The 19577-nt window shown below is 66.1% G+C and overlaps 2 protein-coding genes across 2 annotated transcripts; both read left to right on the top strand.

The window, feature by feature from the left end:
- Positions 1–560: 560 nt before the first annotated feature.
- On the top strand, positions 561–7595 carry TH (tyrosine hydroxylase). The gene is made up of 13 exons (XM_031448546.1): positions 561–662; positions 2010–2222; positions 3027–3201; positions 3482–3570; positions 3817–3884; positions 4164–4214; positions 4551–4696; positions 4783–4918; positions 5028–5097; positions 5579–5635; positions 5852–5947; positions 6203–6336; positions 7225–7595. Exons 1-13 carry the CDS (start codon positions 573–575, stop codon positions 7382–7384), a joined length of 1485 nt encoding a protein of 494 aa, XP_031304406.1. The 5' UTR covers positions 561–572; the 3' UTR covers positions 7385–7595.
- Positions 7596–9616: 2021 nt separating this feature from the next.
- Positions 9617–10459, top strand: INS (insulin). Its single transcript, XM_031447937.2, has 2 exons — positions 9617–9806; positions 10314–10459. The coding sequence occupies exons 1-2, from the start codon at positions 9620–9622 to the stop codon at positions 10457–10459; spliced, it is 333 nt and encodes a 110-aa protein (XP_031303797.1). The 5' UTR covers positions 9617–9619.
- Positions 10460–19577: the final 9118 nt, after the last annotated feature.

Genomic DNA, 19577 nt, shown 5'->3' with positions numbered 1-19577 from the left:
CGGGTCTTGCTAGATGTGCCTGGCGCTCCGGGCACAGGGGCCTCGGGGAGCAGGTAGCGCTCCTCCTGAGAAGGAGCCTTGGGACCCTACTGGGAAATTTGGTGACGAATCTTCTGGAAAAGGCAAATTGCCTCCTAACATGTGAGTCTGGATTTCTGGAACAGCTGCTACCAAAGTTCAGGGTTTTGTGCCACGTGCACCGTGGGGTGCCCAGAATACCACCTCCCTGCGTACTGGCCTGTCACCCCACCGGCAGTGGGCTGAGGGGCCTGGCCGTGCTCAGCCCCGCACAGCACGCCCGCCCGAGCCAAGATGATTCAGAGAAAGGGCCAGCCGCCTGCCTGGGTGCCTGCGACAGAGGATGCAATTAGATTTAATGGGACGGAGCCTTTTCTCCCGCGCCTGCCGCTCCTGGCCCGCCCCGCCTCCCTCAGGCGGCGGCAGCAGGCGAGGGACGCGAAGGAGGTGGGAGGTGGGAGGTGGGGGACCCTGCGGGGCTTTGACGTCAGCTCTGCCTATAAGAGGCCGCTGGGCAGAGGGCTGGGAGACGGAGCCCCGATCTCGCCAGCATCATGCCCACTCCCAGCGCCACCACGCCGCAGGCCAAGGGCTTCCGCCGGGCCGTCTCCGAGCTGGACGCCAAGCAGGCCGAGGCCATCATGGTAAGAGGACAGGCTGGTGCCCGCCGGCCGGAATGAACCAGAAGCCCAAGGGTGTCCCCCAAAGGCTGGCCGGCGGCTCCGGGCACAGGGGCCACACGGACGCCCCAGACCCAGGCTTGGCACCTCCCCTGCCCGGACCTGGTGGGCAACCCCGTGCCTGGGTGTTTGGGGTCTCTGTGAGTAGGTGTCCCTGGCCCTGCAGTAGCTCATGGTGGGAAGTGCTGGGCAGACGGGGCACGGGCCCCAGTTCTGCTGAGCCAAGGGGTGGTCTTGGCTCCAGGGTGATTCTCATTCACCATCCGTCCACCCACCCACCTGTCCACCCACCATCCGTCCATCCACTTGTCTATACGTCTATCCGTCCACCTGTCTGTCCATCATCTGTCCACCCACCTGTCCATCCTCCATCTGTCCATCTACCTGGCACGCTTTCCCTGATTCCACGTGGGATCTCCTGCCTTGAACCCCAGCAACCCCAACTCTTGGGGTCAGCCCTCTAGTTCAAGGGGGGACTATGCTGGGAAGACCTATTGGGCCAGTCCCCTCTGTGAGTAAGTGGGGGCTCCTCAGCCTGGAAGAGGGGCCTTAAGTCTGCCTTCCAAGATGGCTCGGAATAATCAGCTTCTTGCAGGTTTAAAATGGCTTTCGTTTATAGACCTTTAATGAAAACACGGTTTGGGTTCCAGAAGTTTAATTTGCAGGCACTGTCTCAGGGGACCGGCCGTGGGGTAGAGAGCGCCCCCTCCCCCCCGTTAGGCTCCCAGCGAGGTGCCCTCCCCCCACGGAGGCCCCAGCTCTGTCCACACCCCACCCTGTGGTCGAGCGGGAGAGCAGGGAGGGGCTTCTCCAGAACCCTCCCCACCCCCAAGTCATGTTCCAAGACCCGAGGGCACCAGACCCTTCTTGGAAGTTCAGCGGCAAGTGGTGAGCCCCAGACTGGGGGGTTCTTCTCCGTCCAGGCTGGGGTCTGGGGTGACGCACCATCTCCCGAGGGGCTCCGCTCTCAGGGGCAGCCTGTGGATACAGTGTGGCCACAGGCCCTGTGCTGTGAGGGAGCGCTGAGGGTGGGACGGCGAAGAGAGGTCATTGCATGGGGCTGGGGCAGGGGTCCCTCCCAGGGAGCCAGACACCAGCCACGTGCTCAGCCCTTCCCAGCCCAGGGGCAGCAGAAGCGGCTCCTGAGTCACCCCTCCGGTCCCTAAGCCGGTTTGGGGGCACTCGGCACCTCCCTGGCCCACTCCCGTGCTATGGCCCCCCAGCCGGCCCATTGGGTGAGACGCCGGAGCCGGGTCCTGCTTCCGAGGAGCCGGCCGAGGGCGGGGGGAGCTGGCGCCTCTGTCCCCACAGTCCCCGCGCTTCGTCGGGCGAAGGCAGAGCCTCATCCAGGACGCGCGCAAGGAGCGGGAGAAGGCGGAGGCTGCGGCCGCCTCGGCGGAGCCCGGGGAGGCCCCGGAGGTCGGGGCGCTGGAGGAGCGGGACGGCAAGGCCCTGCTGAACCTGCTCTTCTCCCTGCGGCCCACCAGGCCGCCCTCGCTGTCCCGGGCCGTGAAGGCGCTGGAGGTGAGGGCGGCCGGGCAGACGTGCCCACTTGCGGGCTGGTGTCCACAGGCCATGAGGGCAGGGGTCCCACGGCCCCTCACCACACCCCCCTGTTCTGGGGGATCCAAGACCTGCCCCAGCCCCCCAGGCCCCCCATCTCACACTGGGGGTGAGGGGTGCAGCTCCCGGCGGGGCTCGGGCTGATGTGACAGCTGGTTGCATTAGCTGCTCTGGCCAACACCAGACTGGCTCCTGGCCCAGGTGCCCAAACGACCTTACAGCTGACTCCTCAAGCACCCGCCCGAGGGCCCGAGGGGACTCACGCGCCCCCGTTGCTGGGCGACAGAGCTGCAGAGGAGCCGGCCCTCCCTGCCAGCCCCTGGCGCTCAGTGTCACTTAGTGGGGGTCTGAGCCACCTCACCTCGCCACAGTGGGCTCAGGGGGCTCACCCCCAAGCCCTGGTTTTGGCTAGTGGACCAGGCCGAGGCCACCAGGGATGGCAGGACCAGCGGCCTGGGAAGCCAGGCTGTCTGGGTGTGGTCAGGGGACCCACAGAAGACCCTGCGGGGAAGGCTGGGGCAAGGGGGCTCTGTGACAACTGCTGTCAGAAAAACTAGACAAACCCTTTCCCAGCAGAAGCCTACCCAGGCAGCGGGCACCTGCCCGGAGCCTGGAAGACGGTCCTGTGGGCTGCCGGCAGCAGGAGCCCAGGGCACGGCGGGGCAGGCGGACCCCTGGGTGCCCGCGCCCCAACCCCTCTCCTTCCCCTCTGTCTCTGTCTCTCCATCTCTCTCTGCCTCTCTCTCCCTGCTTTTGCTCCCTAAGACATTTGAAGCCCAAATCCATCACCTGGAGACGCGGCCGGCCCAGAAGCCACGGGCGGGGGGCCCACAGCTGGAGTACTTTGTGCGCTGTGAGGTGCCCAGCACTGCCCTGCCTGCTCTGCTCAGCTCCGTGCGCCGGGTGGCAGAAGACGTGCGTGGCGTCGGGGAGAACAAGGGTGAGGCCGGTTCCTCTGCCCTTGAGTGCGACCACGTGATCTTGAGATGTCAGGGTGCAGAGCGCCCCACAGGGGAACCCCCACAGTGACCACGAGTGAGGCCTGGGGGCTCCCTCCTGGCCGGCTCTGGCCCTCCCGCAATCTTCTCCTCACCGGGGTCCAGGCCTGGCTCACCCCCACCCCCAACCCCAGCCCAGGCGAAGGCTGCGTCCAGGGCGGTCCATCCTCCCCCAGGGCCCCGACACTCACGGTGGCCCTTCTACCTTCCGTCTCTGTGAAGTCCTCTGGTTCCCAAGGAAGGTTTCTGAGCTGGACAAGTGTCACCACCTGGTCACCAAGTTTGATCCTGACCTGGACTTGGATCACCCGGTGAGCCGTGCCTCCCCGGGCCTCCTGGCCCCGATCGTGTCCCCCATGTACTCACGGCTGGGGCGGTGAGCTTGGACCCCGGGTTGGGACTGTGGGGGTCTGTCTGCTGCCCGGCTCCCGGCAGAGCCGTGAGGCAGGGCTGGGTGCAGTCCCCGGGCGCTCTGCTGGCGTCACAGGCCTCGTCTGGGCTGGGGGGGGCGTGGGGGCAGCAGGGCGGCCTCTGAGCAGGGCCCACTGTGCCGCCAGGGCTTCTCAGACCAGGCGTACCGCCAGCGCAGGAAGGCGATCGCCGCGATAGCCTTCCAGTACAAGCAGTAAGGACCACCCCGCCCTTACTCTCCGGGGCCCCGGCCCCGTCCTGCAGCCTCACACTGGACCGGGGTGGGGGGAGGCTGTCTTTGTCACCAGCACCGTAATCTTCCCTGTCACCGTGGTCGCAGACTCTGGGTCCCCAAGTCACAGCTGAGGAAACCCAGGCACAGAGCAACTGGCTGAGGCCACACAGCCAGCAGGGCGTTCAGCCCAGCCCCTTGCTGTCCACTCCCCACTCGCTCTCCCCGGGGGCCCTGCCTGACTGCCAGCCTCCTTCCCAGAGGTGACCCTATTCCCCACGTGGAGTACACGGCCGAGGAGACTGCCACCTGGTGAGACCCCATTACAGGGGAGGGGCAGGGCAGGGACGAGGAGGGCCCAGGGAGACCCCCAGAATCCCCATGTGGAGGGCAGTGGGCAGGACAGACTAAGGCCAGATGGAGAAGGGTCTTCCCAAGGGCCCCCAGCCCCCCAAAACCCCCCTAAACCACGAGTGGAGGCCACGCTCAGTGGCCGGGGTCCTTAGGGGCAGCAAGAGGCCTGCAGTGAGGCTGCCCGGAGCTGCCAGGGGCAGAGCACAGCACCTCCGAGGGGGGCTCCTGGATGCGGGCAGGGTTCCGGGCGGGGAGGAGGGGGCAGCCTGGCCAGCCTGAGGCCCTCGCCCGCAGGAAGCAGGTCTACTCCACCCTGCGGGGCCTCTACACCACCCACGCCTGCCGGGAGTACCTGGAGGCCTTCGAGCTGCTGGAGCGGTTCTGCGGGTACCAGGAGGACCGCATCCCCCAGCTGGAGGACGTCTCCCGCTTCCTGAGGGGTGCGGCATCGCAGGGGGGCCTGGCGGGAGGGCCTGGGGCACCCCCCGCCCTGCACCGGCACCCTGACCGCCCGCGGCCCTTGCAGAGAGGACCGGCTTCCAGCTGCGGCCCGTGGCCGGCCTGCTGTCCGCCCGGGACTTCCTGGCCAGCCTGGCCTTCCGGGTGTTCCAGTGCACCCAGTACATCCGCCACGCCTCCTCCCCCATGCACTCCCCGGAGCCGTGAGTGCCCAGACCACCCGGGGCCCGCGGACTGCCAGGGAGGGGACGGGGCGCAGAGGGCAGGCTGCCGCCGGGCCCCCGCCCCACCCACTGCCCCCTCCCCCGACAGGGACTGCTGCCACGAGCTGCTGGGGCATGTGCCCATGCTGGCCGACCGGACCTTCGCCCAGTTCTCCCAGGTGTGTCCCCGAGGCCTCAGGGGCAGGCTGTCAGCCAAGCAGCTGGAGGGTTGCGCTTGCCAGTGACAGACGCTCCTGCCCCTCCCCACCCCCAGGCTGGATGGTGCCCGCTTAGGTCATGAGATTTCAGGGAGACTGTTCGTCCTGGAATGCGGGGCCAGGTGGGCTGTGTGGGGTGTGCTCGGGCCCGTCGGGAAGACCACCTCAGGACAGTGAAGAGCAGGAACCATTTCCCCCAGTCCGCTGGTCACCAGGGGTCAGCCAGGGAGAATCCTGCGGCCTGTACTGCCACCTGCTGGCTCTCTCAGGAACAGCAGAGAGCGGTCCAGGGCCTTTGATGGATCCCAGGAGGGTCCCTGACCCCGGCAGTGTCCAGGAGACCCCTGGAGGGGCTGTGGACACCCCCAGCGCCCTCACCCCACACAAGCGCCCAAGCAGTGGTGGGCTGAGCCTCTCCCCCTCCACTCTCCTCCCTCCTCAGGACATCGGCCTCGCATCCTTGGGGGTGTCGGATGAGGAAATTGAGAAGCTGTCCACGGTGGGTTCCTTCCCCTGCAAGACCCTGGGCTGAGGCCAGGCCGTCCTGTCCCGCCTGAGGTCTCTGCTCCTGTCTAAGGAGTGTGGTCTTCACTTGGTGACAGCCCGGAGCCTGGCTCAGCTCTGCTGGGGTGGGTTGTGCCTGGACCACGTTGGGGGCAGGGGGCTGCGCTGTCTGCAGTGGCCGCCCAGCCCACCCTGCCGGCTGTCCCACCAGCTGTACTGGTTCACCGTGGAGTTCGGACTGTGCAAGCAGAACGGCCAGGTGAAGGCCTACGGCGCGGGGCTGCTGTCCTCCTACGGGGAGCTCCTGGTGAGACCCTCCCCGGAAGGGGGTTGGGGCCGGAGTCCGGCAGGAGGGTGGCCTCCGTCGTGCCTCCTGGATCCGGGCCTCCCGGGAGGCTGGAGCAAGGGGCTGCCCTACTTGGGGGCCAAGAAACCTGGCCTCTCTACGCACTCTGTCCCCAGGCCTCGGGAAGACCCCCGGGGCGGGGGCACGGGTCGGCACCAGGGGGTCAGGCCACAGGGCTCCAGTCCCCTCAGGACCGAGACCCCGGCCTCCCGCCAGCACTCCCTGTCGGAGGAGCCCGAGGTCCGGGCCTTCGACCCCGACGCAGCCGCCGTGCAGCCCTACCAGGACCAGACCTACCAGCCCGTCTACTTCCTGTCTGAGAGCTTCAGCGATGCCAGGGACAAGCTCAGGTAGGCCGGGCTCCCCTGTACCCCGCAGCGGGGCGAAGCGGCCAGCAGGCCAGGCCTGCGAACGCCTGGCGTCCAACCTCCCTCCCATGACAGCACCCCAGAAGGACTGGGGAGGGGAGACCTGCGGGCTGGGGGCCAGGTCAAGGCCAGGCTTTCAGGAAGTGGAGACTGACTTTGTGAGGTGGATGTGTGGGGTCCTTCCCAGCCTCCTGCCCTCCGAGCAGCCGGGGACAGAGGAGGAGGGCCAGGGTGGCTGAGGGCCTGGGTGGGGAGCCTAGAGGAGCAGGGAGCTTCCAGAGGGGGCTGCGGTTGACCAGCAGTGCTGGGGGGAGGAGGGCGGAGCCAACACCTGACCCGTTCACCCTTGGGAGGGGCCTATTTTCCAGACAGGCTCCTGTAGTCACAGGGGAAACTGAGGCCCGGGGCTGGGTGCCTGATGTGGAGAGGAGGGAGGGGGTTTGGATCCCACACACAGGCTTGGGGGTAGGGACGTAATGGACCCTCCAGGACACACAGCCTGGAAGCCATCCCAGAGGAGGAAGCCTGCATAAGCTTGGGAAGGAGCAGGGAGGGGGTGGAGGGTGTGGCCGAGGCTTGGCTGGAAAAGGCCCGTCCCTCCCCACTGTAGCCCCCTACCCCTGGCCCCTGGAGGAGGCCTCAGAGGCCTGTGTTGTCTGAGTGGTTGGACAGAATGAGCTTCTGGGGCCCAGGAGGCTCAGAAAAGTCCTGGGAGCTCTGAGCTGTGATGAGGGAGACCCGGCCCCCAGCCCTCTGGCTCTCCTGGAGGCCACAGACCCTGCCCCAAGCTGCCCCAGTTCCTCCCCGTCTCCCCAGTGCCTCGAAGTCTCCACTGGGTGACAGGGGGTCTGTGCTGCCCCCTGCAACCAGGAGCTACGCCTCCCGCATCCAACGCCCCTTCTCTGTGAAGTTCGACCCATACACGCTGGCCATCGATGTGCTGGACAGTCCCCACGCCATCCGGCGCTCCCTGGAGGGCATCCAGGACGAGCTGCACACCCTGGCCCACGCGCTGAACGCCATCAGCTAGGTGCCGGGCGCCCCCCCGGGTCTCCCGCCTCCCTTTGGTGCTCACAGGGCACCTGAGAGCCTGAGACCCTCCCTGCTCGAGGGGCCTGCTGCGCCCGCTCGCCCTCCCGCCGCTTCCCAGCTCTGCCTGCAGGTGTCCTTGTGCTGCGTGCCGCGTCCAGCATGTGCTGCCCGTCTGCAACCACAATAAAAGAAAAAGCCCCTCTGAGTACCCACCCCGAGTCGGTGTCAGTATCTGCGCCAGGCTCAGGGCCACAGCCCCTCACACTCTCCCCGCCCTGCTCAGGGTTTCCTCCACTGCCTCCCCACCTCCGGAGGCCTCCCCGGGCACCAGACAGCAGGCTCCTCCCGGCCTGGGTTACCTGCTCACCCGGAGGACCAGCCCGTGCTGAGCTCTAGCCGCTCCAGAGGCCCAGGGGGCCTGGCTGAGCGGTTGCGTCTCCGTGGGGTCCCAGCAGGGAGGTGGGGGCCTGGCCCACAGAAGCCCCACCTGCTCTAGGTTTGGGGGGCAGGGCTCACCCTGGTGGTCTCTGAGGCAGGGCTGCAGGCTGGGCCCTCCCCTCAAGCCCGATGTCCCACTGGGAGGAGGGTGGGGCTGCAGAGGCCAGTCTGTGAGAGCAGGCAGAGGACCAGGGACCCCAGGCGCAGCCCCCGCCTGCCCGGAGCAGGACCCAGGGCTATTTCTAGATGGGTGCTGGCAGCGGACCAGCCGAGCTGGTCCCCGGGTGACATCTCTGGGCCCCAGTCTCCCCAGCAAAGTGGGTGTGGGGCTGGATTCTGGGCTCTGCTTACTCGAGAGGTCTGGACATGGTTCTCTACCTAGAGCCCCCCGCATCTTCCAGGGCCTTGGAGAGCGTAGCCTGGGGCTGGCTGGGAGGTGGCTGCCTCCTTACTTCCTGCAACATGCGGGCACCAGCCTGTCTTCCCGGCCCTGCTCACTTCCTCCGGCACACCATCATGGCGTGGGCTCTGAGCTCTTAGGATGCCAATCACAGCAAACTCCTGCTCATCCGTCAAGACCCTCCTGGGCAAAGCCTTCCTTCCCAGCACCCCCGGCAGTCTGTCCTTCCATCAGCTGTACCTTAAGCATCTTGTCTGTGACTAGCCCTCCTGTACCAACGTCCCTTCTACCTGTGAGGCCCCAAATGGGGCCATGTCTGATGGCTGCAAGCCCCACTGAGTCCCCAGGGAAGGGCTGATGGCCGGCCTCATCTCCCTCTGGCCCAGCTGACCCCTGGGCTCCAGCCTTCTGCCTTAACACACTTCTCTCAAAGGGACCCTCAGGTATCCCTTGGCTGCAGAGGGGCTTTGGGGCACCATGATGTCCTGGGAAGGCAGGGCCCAGCCCCTTCCTCAGCAATGGGGGCTGGTAAGCTCCGGTCTCCTTCCAGGTGCCTGTCCAGGGGGGCGGGGGCACCACAGGGGATGCAGTGGGGCTGAGAGCCGGGCTGAAAAGGGCCAGCAGGAAGAGAAGGCAGGGGCTCCAGGAAGAGGGGGCCCGAGAGGGGCCCTGGGTGGGGCGTGGTGGGGCCCCACTCACCAGTCCTGCGGCCCCTGCACCGAAGACAAGAAATGGGGATCGGATTGGGGGGCCTCACAGCCACTGGTCCTTGAGTCTAGCCCTCTTGGGAGCTGTGGGGGAGCCGGGGTGGGTGAGGATGGGGCCGTGAGCCGAGGAGACCGTGCCTCACTGCCCCCCGCCCCGGCCTTGGACCGCCCCAGGGCCTCTCTCCCACCCCACTCCCTGGATCAAGTGCGGAAGAGGCACGAGCGAGGCCGGAGGGGCTGGTCCCTGCGGACGCTGGCCCCCAGCTCCGAGCTGGGGGGCTGGGCCAGCAGGCCCCTCATTAAGGCTCTAATGACGCAGCCTCAGGAGGTGCTGACGGCCACGGAGATGTTCCCGCACACCCAGCATCAAGGAAATGGCCCAGAAACTGCAGCCTCAGCCCCCACCCACCCCCGCCATCTGCCACCCACTTGGAGGCCCTAAGGAGCCAGGAGGGGGCCGGGGGCTATAAAGCCCGCAGCGCGGCCCAGCAGCCCCCAGCCCTCTGGATCAGCTGCGTTCCGAGGCTGCCAGCAAGCAGGTGTGTCCCGGAGGGCTCCGAGCTCTGCTGACCGGCAGCAGGGTGTGGGCCCCTCCTCCTGGAGCCCTCGGGGGTGGGCGCTGGCGGGGGTCCCGGGGGTCCCTGCACGGCCTTAACCCTGCCCGTCTGCCAGGCCTCGCCCCGCCGCCATGGCCCTGTGGACACGCCTGCTGGCCCTGCTGGCCCTGCTGGCCCTCGGGGCGCCCACCCCCGCCCGGGCCTTCGCTAACCAGCACCTGTGCGGCTCACACCTGGTGGAGGCGCTGTACCTGGTGTGCGGGGAGCGCGGCTTCTTCTACACGCCCAAGGCCCGCCGGGAGGTGGAGGACACTCAGGGTGAGACCCCCACTGTCCCCACTGCCCCCCGGCCCCGGATCCCAGCTGGCGCCCAGGGGGCGGTCAGGAGGGGTTTTAAAAAGGAGAATGATTCCCTCTTGGTCACATCCTCAAGCGGCCAGCTCTTTGGGGGCTGAGCCCTGACAACACCCCAAGGGTGGGCTCGCCGTCCCCTCCACTCCCATCTTACCCCTCTCAGCCCCATTCCTTCCTCTCCTCCGACAAGAGCGGCTTCAGGGAGGGGTTTTATGAAGTGAGTCAAGCCCTGGGGGCTGAGGGTCTCGGGGGTGCCCCATCCTCCTGCCTGCATGCCTGTGGGAGACACCTCACTGCCCTGAGGGGACCCCCCCACACACACAGCCCGAGGCAGTGGGAGGGGGCTCGGTCCTGCACAGGCTGCGGGGAGGTGGGTGCGGGTGGGGGTGGGCGGGAGACAGGCCCCGCGACGGGCACAGAGGATGCCCGCCCGTTCAGGGTCCCGCTCCAGGGCTGGCTGTCTCTCGGCAGTGGGCGGCGTGGAGCTGGGTGGAGGCCCGGGTGCGGGCGGCCTGCAGCCCCTGGGCCCGGAGGGGCGCCCGCAGAAGCGCGGCATCGTGGAGCAGTGCTGCGCCAGCGTCTGCTCGCTCTACCAGCTGGAGAACTACTGCAACTAGGCGGCCGCCCCCGACCCGGCACCCCGGCCCCCCGCGCCCCCGCTCTGCAATAAACCCCCTGAATGAGCCCTGCTGGTGTCGTCTGTGTGGCCTGGGGGCTGCGGGGCTGGGGGAAGGGGGCGAGGAAGGCTGGGCCTACCTGCCCAAGACCCCCTTCTGCTCTCTCTGCGCTGGCCCCTCCAAACTTTCTCTACCTGCACGGGCGCCCACGGGCACGTGGGCGGACGGGGACGTGGGCCCGCGGCAGTGCCCCCCAAGGAGGCGAGCTCCTGTCCTCAAGGGTCCTGACGCCCCCCTCCCCAGCCCCCATGCCGCACACGGCGGCTCCGTGGGCCGCCCGCCCCGCTGCTGCTGGCAGACCCGAGGGCCCCAGGGTTGCCTGGGCTGGCCGTGGCCTGGGAGGTCAGAGGGTGACTTGGCTGTACCAAGGCCTGGCCAGCCTGCCAGCCACCCAGGCCAAACCAATCTGCACCTTTCCTGAAGACTCCACCCGGGCCAGGCCATGGGGCGGCTGGGCCTGGGGCTGGACGCTTGGGCCCCGGTGGTGGCAGACCCCTCAGAGGCCAGCCAGGAGGCGAGAGCAGGCTCTCCTGCTGGGGCCCGGCCAGCTGGGCAGCCCTCCCTGCAACCCTAAGGCTCTCACCCAGGTCCCCATGGCCACATCCACAACCCCCACCCAGGGGAGATGTCACAGGCCCCCCAGCGGGCCCCGCCCCTGGAGTGGAGGCCAGGGCTGGGCAGGCGGGTGGACGGCCGGACACTGGACCCGGAAGAGGAGGGGAGGAGGTGGCTGGGATGTGCAGCGAGCTGTCCATGGGGTCACCAAGGCGGCCCCATTTGCACGGGTAGAGGCAGGGGCGCCCCTGCAGGAGCTGAGGTATGTAAGTGCCCAAGGCTGGGCCGGGCGCGGCCAGGACAGGGGAGCTGGTCAGTCAGTCAGGGTCAGGCTGCCCTCCAGGCATTAAGCCTGTGGTCCTGGCTGGCCCTGTCGGCCTCTGAGACCCTGGGGATGACCCAGGGGTGTCCCCGCCCCCTCAGGTGCCAACAGGCTCTGCAGAGAGGGACCAGACGTTTGGGGTCCCAAGGTGTGGGGGGCTGTCGCAGCCGACAGGGCTCACGGAGCGGCTGGCCCCACGTGGTGCAGGGGCCTGGGGAGTGTCGCCTGAGGGCCTCTCCCTGTGGTGACTTGCGTCTACATGGTGGGGAAGGCAATCCACCCAAGTGCCTGGGCTGGGGCCTGTCCCCTGTCCCCTCCTGATACCAGCCCCACCCCAGCTCAGAGATCCAGACCTTCCTCTCAGCCGTTCTCACCAGCCCCTGGGTCCTGGTGACTGGTCTTGAACAGGTGGGGTGGGGGGTCTCCATACCCAGCACGGGCGAGCTCATGGAAGGAGGGAGCAGTGGCTGCCCGGGCCACCTGGGCCCCAGGGGCAAGGGCAGGACCAGACTCTGTTTCCTGCTTGACACCCCCTTGAGGGCCGAACCCCAGGCGCCCCTGCTTCCCAGAGCCTCCACGTCACCCCACGGAAGCCAGGCGCACAGACCGCGGCTCTGCCGCCCGTCTGGGCCCAGGCTCCGCCCCTTCTGGGGACTAGGAGGGCACGTCTCCCGCGCCCTCAGACCTGGCCTCTCCTGGGGGTCTGGGTTTCACTCACCCAGGGGGCTGGCAGTGGTGGTCCAGCTCTGTGTCCCCCTGGCGTGGGCAGTGGGAGTCCAAGCGCCAAGTGCAGCCCCACATTCACGTCCCACTCACTTGCTCCCAAGCCTGTCCATGCCCCACTGTCACACATGCCACATGGGGTGGGGACAGTAGCACATGTGTTCCTACTGGGGAGACTGAGGCTGGGTCTGGTGCCAGCCCACTAAGGACATTCTGCCAGTGTAGCTGCCTCCAGGCTGGCTCCCTGGATTGCATCTGGTCCTGGCACAGATGAACTGACCCCTCCCTCCCTCCACCTGGCCGTCGGGGCTGTATTTGCCTTCTCCTGTTGGCAGCAAATATTTACTGTCCTCGCTGTTCCCCAGGCCTGAGCAGATCCTGAGGGGGAATGGGAGATGGACACAAGGATGCTGGAGTGGGACCCCTGCCCTTGAGGGCTTGGTACTTGGCTGGGGCCGGCCTGGAGAAAGGGAGCCAGGAACCAGTGGCCTGAGCTCCTGGAAAAGGCCCGCTGGTAGAGCCCAGGCCGAGCCCCAGCTGGTGTCTGTGTCCAGCTAGGCTGTGGGTCCCCATCCTGGGGGGCTGGCCCGGGACCCAGGCAAGGTGGGGCCCCAGTGCAGGCGGCTTCACTGGGAGGACACCTGTCCATGCCAGGCAAGGTGGTCAGAGCGGTCATTCACAGAGAGAACCAGCAGAGGGCGCCAAAGCCCAACTTTTGATTCACTCCCCTTTGCTCGGGGCCTGGTGTCCCGGAGGGTGGCCCTCTCTGCAGGGGTCTGCTGCTGCTGCCTGCGTCCCCTCCTGGCGGCACTCACAGGGCCCGTGGGGGACTGCCCAACACGCCGGCCACCTGGGCCCTGGAGGCCGTGAGGTTTAGGAAGGCAAGAAGGTGTCCGCGGTCTCAGCACCCCTGTCAAGCCCACACCCTCTCTCACGGGCCCCCGCTTCCTGGTGGAGCAGCTGGACAAACGTCCCAGGTCCCCAGCATTCTAGGAATGTCTCCAGTGGGAGTCTGACCCTCTAGGCCCAGAATCGGAGACCTGGGGCGGGGGTCCTCGGGACGGCCCCCTCCAGCACCCACATTACAGCTGAGCAGTGCCCAGCCGGAGCCTTGCTGAGGGTGTCCGGGACCTGCGCTGGGTGTCACTGTCCCTCCCTCTGCTTGTGGCCGCCGTGGCCACTCGAGCCACAGGGCTCAGATGAGGTGGGGGCTTCGGGGGCGGGAACCCTGGGCCCAGGAGGCGTCAGGTGGGGGTCCGGCGGGGTCAAGGTTAGATGTCTCCCACGTCCACCCCATCTCCCCACCCAGAGCTGGGAGGAGAGGTCAACTCCAGAAAGAATGTTTGGGGGTAGGGGGTGGTCAGGGGTCTGGGAGCCGTGGAGATAGCAAACAGAAAAACAGGGTGTGGGGGTGGCCGGCCCACCCCTCCCTCCCGCACTGTTGTTTCTGGCCTCGGAGCCAGAACAGCGCGGCAGATTCCTTCGAAAGTGGAGGTCGGCAGAAGGGCCCCTCCATCGCCCCCACAGCAGAGCATGGAGCCCCCACCCCTCGGGTCCTCAGCTCACCCCCGAGGCAGCCCGCCAGCCCCACCCACCTCAGCTCAAAGCCCCCACCTCCTACTACCTGCTGCTGTCGGGAGCTGACCCACAGACCCCCGCGATTGTCTCCAAAAGTCCCTGGAGGGGTCACTGAGGCTGCTCCCAGGAGCTGGGCTAGTGCGGTCACCCCACTGTCCCCACCCTCCAAGGCACTAGGCTGAGACACGGGGTCTTGGGGCCACCACTGGGCCCTCAGGATGGGGGTAGACGTGGGTGCTGTCTTGCAGGCTCCCTTCACCCAGAGATGCTCACAGGTGTGGCCCCAGGCAGCCGGCCCCTGGGTCCAGGTCACAGGATCGTTCCCAGCCACGCCTGGCCCTGCGCTTTGCCAGGGACAAAGGTGGACCTCCAGGTCCCTAGCCCATGGGTCCAGAGCCCGTGAGCTACTAGGTGCCCCCCACCCCACACCGCAGCCCCACATGCACCAGGCTGCTGGACCATCAGAACCTCATGGGGTGTTGGGGGGGGTGAGGGGCCACATTCCACCGTCCTCACTCTGACCCCCTTCCCAGCCCATCTGTGTTTTTGGAAAACAGAGCCGGCACCCCGGCAGCCCTGCCAGCTTGTGGCCGTTCACACAGCGTGTCAAAGCATACGTTTGTCTTCTTCAAAGTCCAGCCTCACTTCAGGACTTGGCCCCAACCCAGCCCGGCCTCCCTCGAGGTACCGGCCTGCCCCTCCTGCATCCAAGGCCCACTGGCTGTGGGACCTTGGAAATTCCCTTCCCTCTCCGGCCTCGGGTTCTGGGCTCTGGGTCGCATGTGGTGACTCAGTGGGCAGACAGCAGAGCTGGGAGGAGGTGAACCTCAGGCCTAAGCTCATGGCTCTGGCCTCTCCGGCCTCCCCTGGCCCTCCATGGCACCCCCGAGTCTGACAAGCTCAGCCTGTCCAAAGAAAGCTCCGAGGGGCAGGGGCACGGAGAGGATAGAAGGTGGCCTTCCTCCCTTGAGGCCTAGACAGTGGGTCTGCCCTTGGTCACCTGCTGGGGGTGCTTCCTCCACCCAGGTCCAGCTGTGGACAAGGACAGGGCAGAAAGGCCAGGCCCCCTGGGGGAGGGAGAGCCACCTGAGAAACAGGAGAAGGGAGGGCTGGCAGTGCTGCAGAGGTCAGAGGAGGTCAGAACAGGCAGGCTGGGAGGCTTCCTGGAGGAGGTGTCCTGTGTCCCCACACAGGTGCCTCAACTTTAGGGTCAAGCCCACATCTGGCTGTCACCGCCGAGGGTGCAGACCAAGCCCAGGGATTGCTGCAGGTCAGATACAGCCTGTGCCACCCTCCCTGGAGCCACAGTGGGGACATGTTCACACAGAGACAGCGTCCTCCAGGCCCTGGCCAGAAAGAAGGTGTAGCAACCCCTCTGGAGGACACAATGGGCCAAGTCCTGTGGGGCCCTCACCTCCTCAGACACCGTCAGTGTGCGGGGGCCAGCGGGGGTGTCCACCCTGGGCTGGAGCCGGGCTGAAGGGTGAGCGCCAGTGGGCCGAGCAGCTGGGGCTTGGGTTCTTGCTCCGCTGCCCATGGCTGTGTGGCCTTGGGAAAGTTGCTCAACATCTCTGCGCCTTAGTTCCTTCCAGGAGACACCTTGACTTGGCGGCTGAGGGTCCACTAGGGTGATGTGTGTGCGTGGGGAGTCCCCACCCAGGCCTGTTGCCATGGTGTCTGCATCATCCTCTGTGCGCGGGGCATGTAGATGAGGGCGGCTGAGGGAGGGCTGTGGGCCTTGGGCACTTCCTGCACCTTCTTGCTTGGTGTCTCTGGTAAGCCGCTCACCCTCTCTAGGCCTCAGTGCCTGGGACAGCTCGGTAGGTCTGTGTCTCCGCTGGGCAGTGAAGACAGGGCACAGCTGACAGGCCTTCCATGGCAAAGCAGCAGACCCCACCATTACCGGGGTGGACAGTGGGCATGTCGGGGGCCCTTGCTTGGAAGGACCAGCTCCCCAAGAAGGGAGGCCCAGGGCTGGGGTCACAGAGGGCTCACACGTCTTGAAGTGAAGCCGAGGGCAGGACTGGGGAAGGAATGTGCAAGACCCAGGGGACCCAGGGCGTCCCATGTGCCCCAGGGCCGGGGTGAGGTTCCCCACCTGGCTGGTCTCCCTCTCCCCAAACTCCAGAGTCCTCTCAGGCGGGATGGAGGGGCCCAGCTGCCAGCCACTGGGGCTGGAAAGAATGTTTGCGTGCCATTGGCGGGGGAGCCGGGGGCAGAGATACCTTCACGTGTGTTAGCACGCGGTCTGTGCTGGGAGCCTGCGCTGGCCTGCAGGCTCCCAGGCCCCAGCACGTGGAGCCTGTGATGTCAGAGGCACGTGGAGGCCTGGGGTGACCAGGCTGTCCCGGGGCCATCGGCAGAGCAGGATTTGAGCTGCACCAGCCTCCTGCCCACTCGCCTCCCCGTCTGAATACACTGCAGTGTGTGCACGCAGAATGAACCCCTCGGTCCTCCCGCTGAGAACTTGCGGCCTCACCCTGGGCTCTCAGACCGCCTGCGCGGAGGTGGCTGGGCGATACAAGATGGTGCGGGGCTCTCGGGGCGATGGGTGTGCTCAGGATCGGGGTTCTGGTACCTCCTCTTCTGCTCTCCCAAGTTTGTAAAGTGGTCCTAATGGCAATACTGATTTCTGGAAAAGCCAAGGCTGCCACTGCACTTCTCCACGTGGCCACAAGGTGGCGGGCTCGGGTCAGATTTAGAAAACCCTTCCCAGGAGCTGGTGTGTCTTTTGCACCAGATTCAGCGCCCCTGCTGGTCTCAGGGATCTTGCCTCAAGGCAGGGGTCCCCACATTCTGCTCCAGAGCCCCTCAGTAATACGTCTGACTTTATTCTAATATAAACACAATATAGCTTTCTCTAATTCTCAGAACACAGCAGATGCTTCAGGAAGGCGCCCTAGGTTTACTCTGTGCTTTGGGGACCCACCTCGCCACACCCCTGGGGTCAGGAGCCCCCAAGGGGAAGAATTTCCTTAGGCGTCCGTCCACCATCAGTTCTGTAATGCCAGGGTGGGGGCAGATGACAGCCTCGGACCCGACTGCAAAGGTGCAGAGCCTACCTGGACCCCGAAACTGCAGTGGAGGCGCCCCCTTTAGGGGGGATGTTGTCGCCCCCCCCACCACCGCCCTCTCCCCAGGGTGTCCCAAATTGCCTCTTCTAAGACCTTCCAGCTGTGCGCTGTAATCCTAGGAGTGGCCACCAGGTGTCAGCACGAGGCCACTGAAGCCGCCGAGAGCTGGAAACCCAGAGTGCGGGGGCATTCCTCAGGGTATGTCAAGGCTCTCCTGCATAAATGAGAATCTGGCCCGAACCCCAGGGCGGGATACTCCTCCTCCAGGCCTAAGAGGCAGTGAGGTTTATGTAATGAGGTGTCACTCAGTCCTGCCCCCCAACTTTTTCCCTTCCCTCCCATTACACTGTGTCCCCTGCAGGTCCTGTGTCCCAGCCACGGACAGCAGTGAAGTGCAGTGCTGAGAGTCACAGTCCCCAAGCCCCCAGTAGGCTCCAGTCCCGCCTCACTGGCATCAGGGGTCCTCTCCACCCCGACTCCTTGTCTCTGTTCCCCTTCCTTTGTTTAAACACTCTGGGTTTCAAGATTCTGACGGAGGGGGTGAGGGGTGCAGCTCAGTGGTAGAGCACGTGCTTGCTGCGCACAGGGTCCTGGGTGCAATCCCCAGTGCCTCTGTTAAGGCACAAATGAAAACTTTTAATGGAAAAAAAAAAAAAGATTCCCATGGAATCAAATGGACCTACACTGGCATGAGCCCCCTTTTGAGCTGTGCCAGAAATGGGGCACCAGACAGGGCAGAGTTTGACTCAGCACACTGTTTTGCGGGTGGGGAGCCCCACACTTCCAAGAGCTTGATCTGTGCGTTGGAAAGGCTGCTTCCCTTTCGGTCTCACGGCTGCCCACCTGCTCAGCTGGAGGGCCCCCGTCAGTGGAGTCCCGCCCGACCCTGTCGTCTGGATGAGGTCAGAGCTTTATCCTCCACAGCCTCACCTGGAGCTCGGGCAGTCCCAGCTGAGGTTCCCAGTAGGGACCTGGGCCCGGCTCTTTGTAACGCCTAGGCAGCATCTTGCTGTGGATGCCAAGGTGGCAGCGCAGGCCGTGAGCCCAGAGCAGAGGCAGAGCCAGCACGAGCAGGTGCCTGCTGCACCCGGGAGCTGTGGGCTGCCTCACGCCGACTCCCCTCTGTGCACCCTGGACCTGACTGGGAGGCTTTGCATCCCTTGGTCCCTCCCACCCAGGAGCCAGGGAGGAGCCCCACCTGCCCTGCTCCCAGAGGCTGGTCTGGCTCTGTGGCGTCTGCATGCCGTTCAGGACACCCATACCAGATCGGAGTCTCCTCCCTCTGAGAGCCCTGCTCTCCCACCAGGCGTCCTGTCCCTCCAGCTAAGGAAGGACGTCCAGGTGAGGGCTTAAAAGACAAAAGCAGAGGGGAGCATTAGACCCCAACACAGCCTGGGAAGCTTGGTAAGGTAAACGTGCTGGGGCACAGAGGCACGGGGAGGGTGGGGACTGGTGGCCTGCTGGCAGCTGCGCCTGTCTGTGCCTCTTCGTGAGCCTTGGCTCTGCCTCCTGCTCTTACTTGCAGGCTCCGGGATGAGGTGCAAACTCCCAGGGAAACTGAGTTTCATCAGGCAGCACCCGAACCTGGGCCTCCCCCTCGGTGCTGACGCCTCTGAGTCTATGCCTTGATTAGAGTCTCACCTGAGCTCAAAAGGCTGTGAACCCAGTCATCTTACCCAGGAGTGCCGTTTGCTGCTGCCCTCTCAGTGCCCAGCACCCACACGCACTGGGGGGTGACAGTGGGTGTCACTAGTGAAGGAGGACACTCCCAGGCGAGCCGCCGGCCTCGGGAAGAAGAGCAGATGCGAGCGTGCTGAGTTGCAGCTGCGCTGATGCCCCTGGAGAAAGGTTTTTCTGACCATTCTCGAACCCTGTTTCTTTCCCCGTTATGCCCGCCCCCATTTTACCCGTGCCACGCCCACCGGCACGCCAGGGTGTCAAGTGACCGCCAGGTGTCGATCCAGTGAGGCCCCGCCCACGCCCACCCCCCACAGGGCCGCACCTCCCAGCTGGCAGGGCGTGCTTCCGGCTGGTGCCCACGCCCACACAGCCTTCCCGCCGGGCAGGGGTGGGCCGGGCCTCCGCCCCCTGACGCCGCCGTGCCGGCGTGGAAGGCGCCCCAGGCAGCTGCCCCGGCAGCCCCGGCACCGCCGGGTTGGCTCACAGCGACCCAAATTTGGAGGGGCTCGATGCGAGGCGCGGAGGGGATGAGGAGGTGAGAGGCAAAACTATGATTTCAGCCGGCGTTTGGGCAGGGGCCGTGCTCAATGGTGGAGGCGCTCCTGCTTCTGGGGGCTGCTATAATGCGTGCTCTAAAAGCGCCCTTCCCCATCTCTCCAGCCTCAGCCTCGTCCCCGCCCTCCTCCGCCTCCTCCGCGTCAGCTCGGCTGGAGGCTCTGGACACCACAGCCAGAGCACCCCCTGCTTTGGCGGCGACTGCTAATATTGGCCCAGCCAGCGGGCCACCAGCCCGGCAGTTTCGGCAGAGAGCCTGGGGCACCAGTGACTCCCCAGTCCTCTTCATCCACCGCCCGGGAGCTTCGGGGACCACGCAGCGACTAGAGTACAGGTACCTGGGCTCCCCCCCCTTCACGTGCCCCCACCTGTGTGTGAGCAATGCCACATTCTCAGGGTGCAGGTGTGGGTGGGGTGGGGGCTTGGGGAAGCTGGCAGGAGGGGGGGGGACCTCTGCTGTCAGGGTCCTGGGCGAGCTTCCACTTTGGAGGGGACAGGAAAGACAGGTGGGCAGAGGACCCTTCTACAGAGCTGCCCAGAGCCACAGAGGCTTTGGCAGGGAGAAGAGGTT

Source organism: Camelus dromedarius, chromosome 12 (assembly GCF_036321535.1).
Source record: "Camelus dromedarius isolate mCamDro1 chromosome 12, mCamDro1.pat, whole genome shotgun sequence".
Classification (NCBI taxonomy): Eukaryota; Metazoa; Chordata; class Mammalia; order Artiodactyla; family Camelidae; genus Camelus; species Camelus dromedarius.
This window is presented reverse-complemented; position numbering and strand designations above follow the sequence as displayed.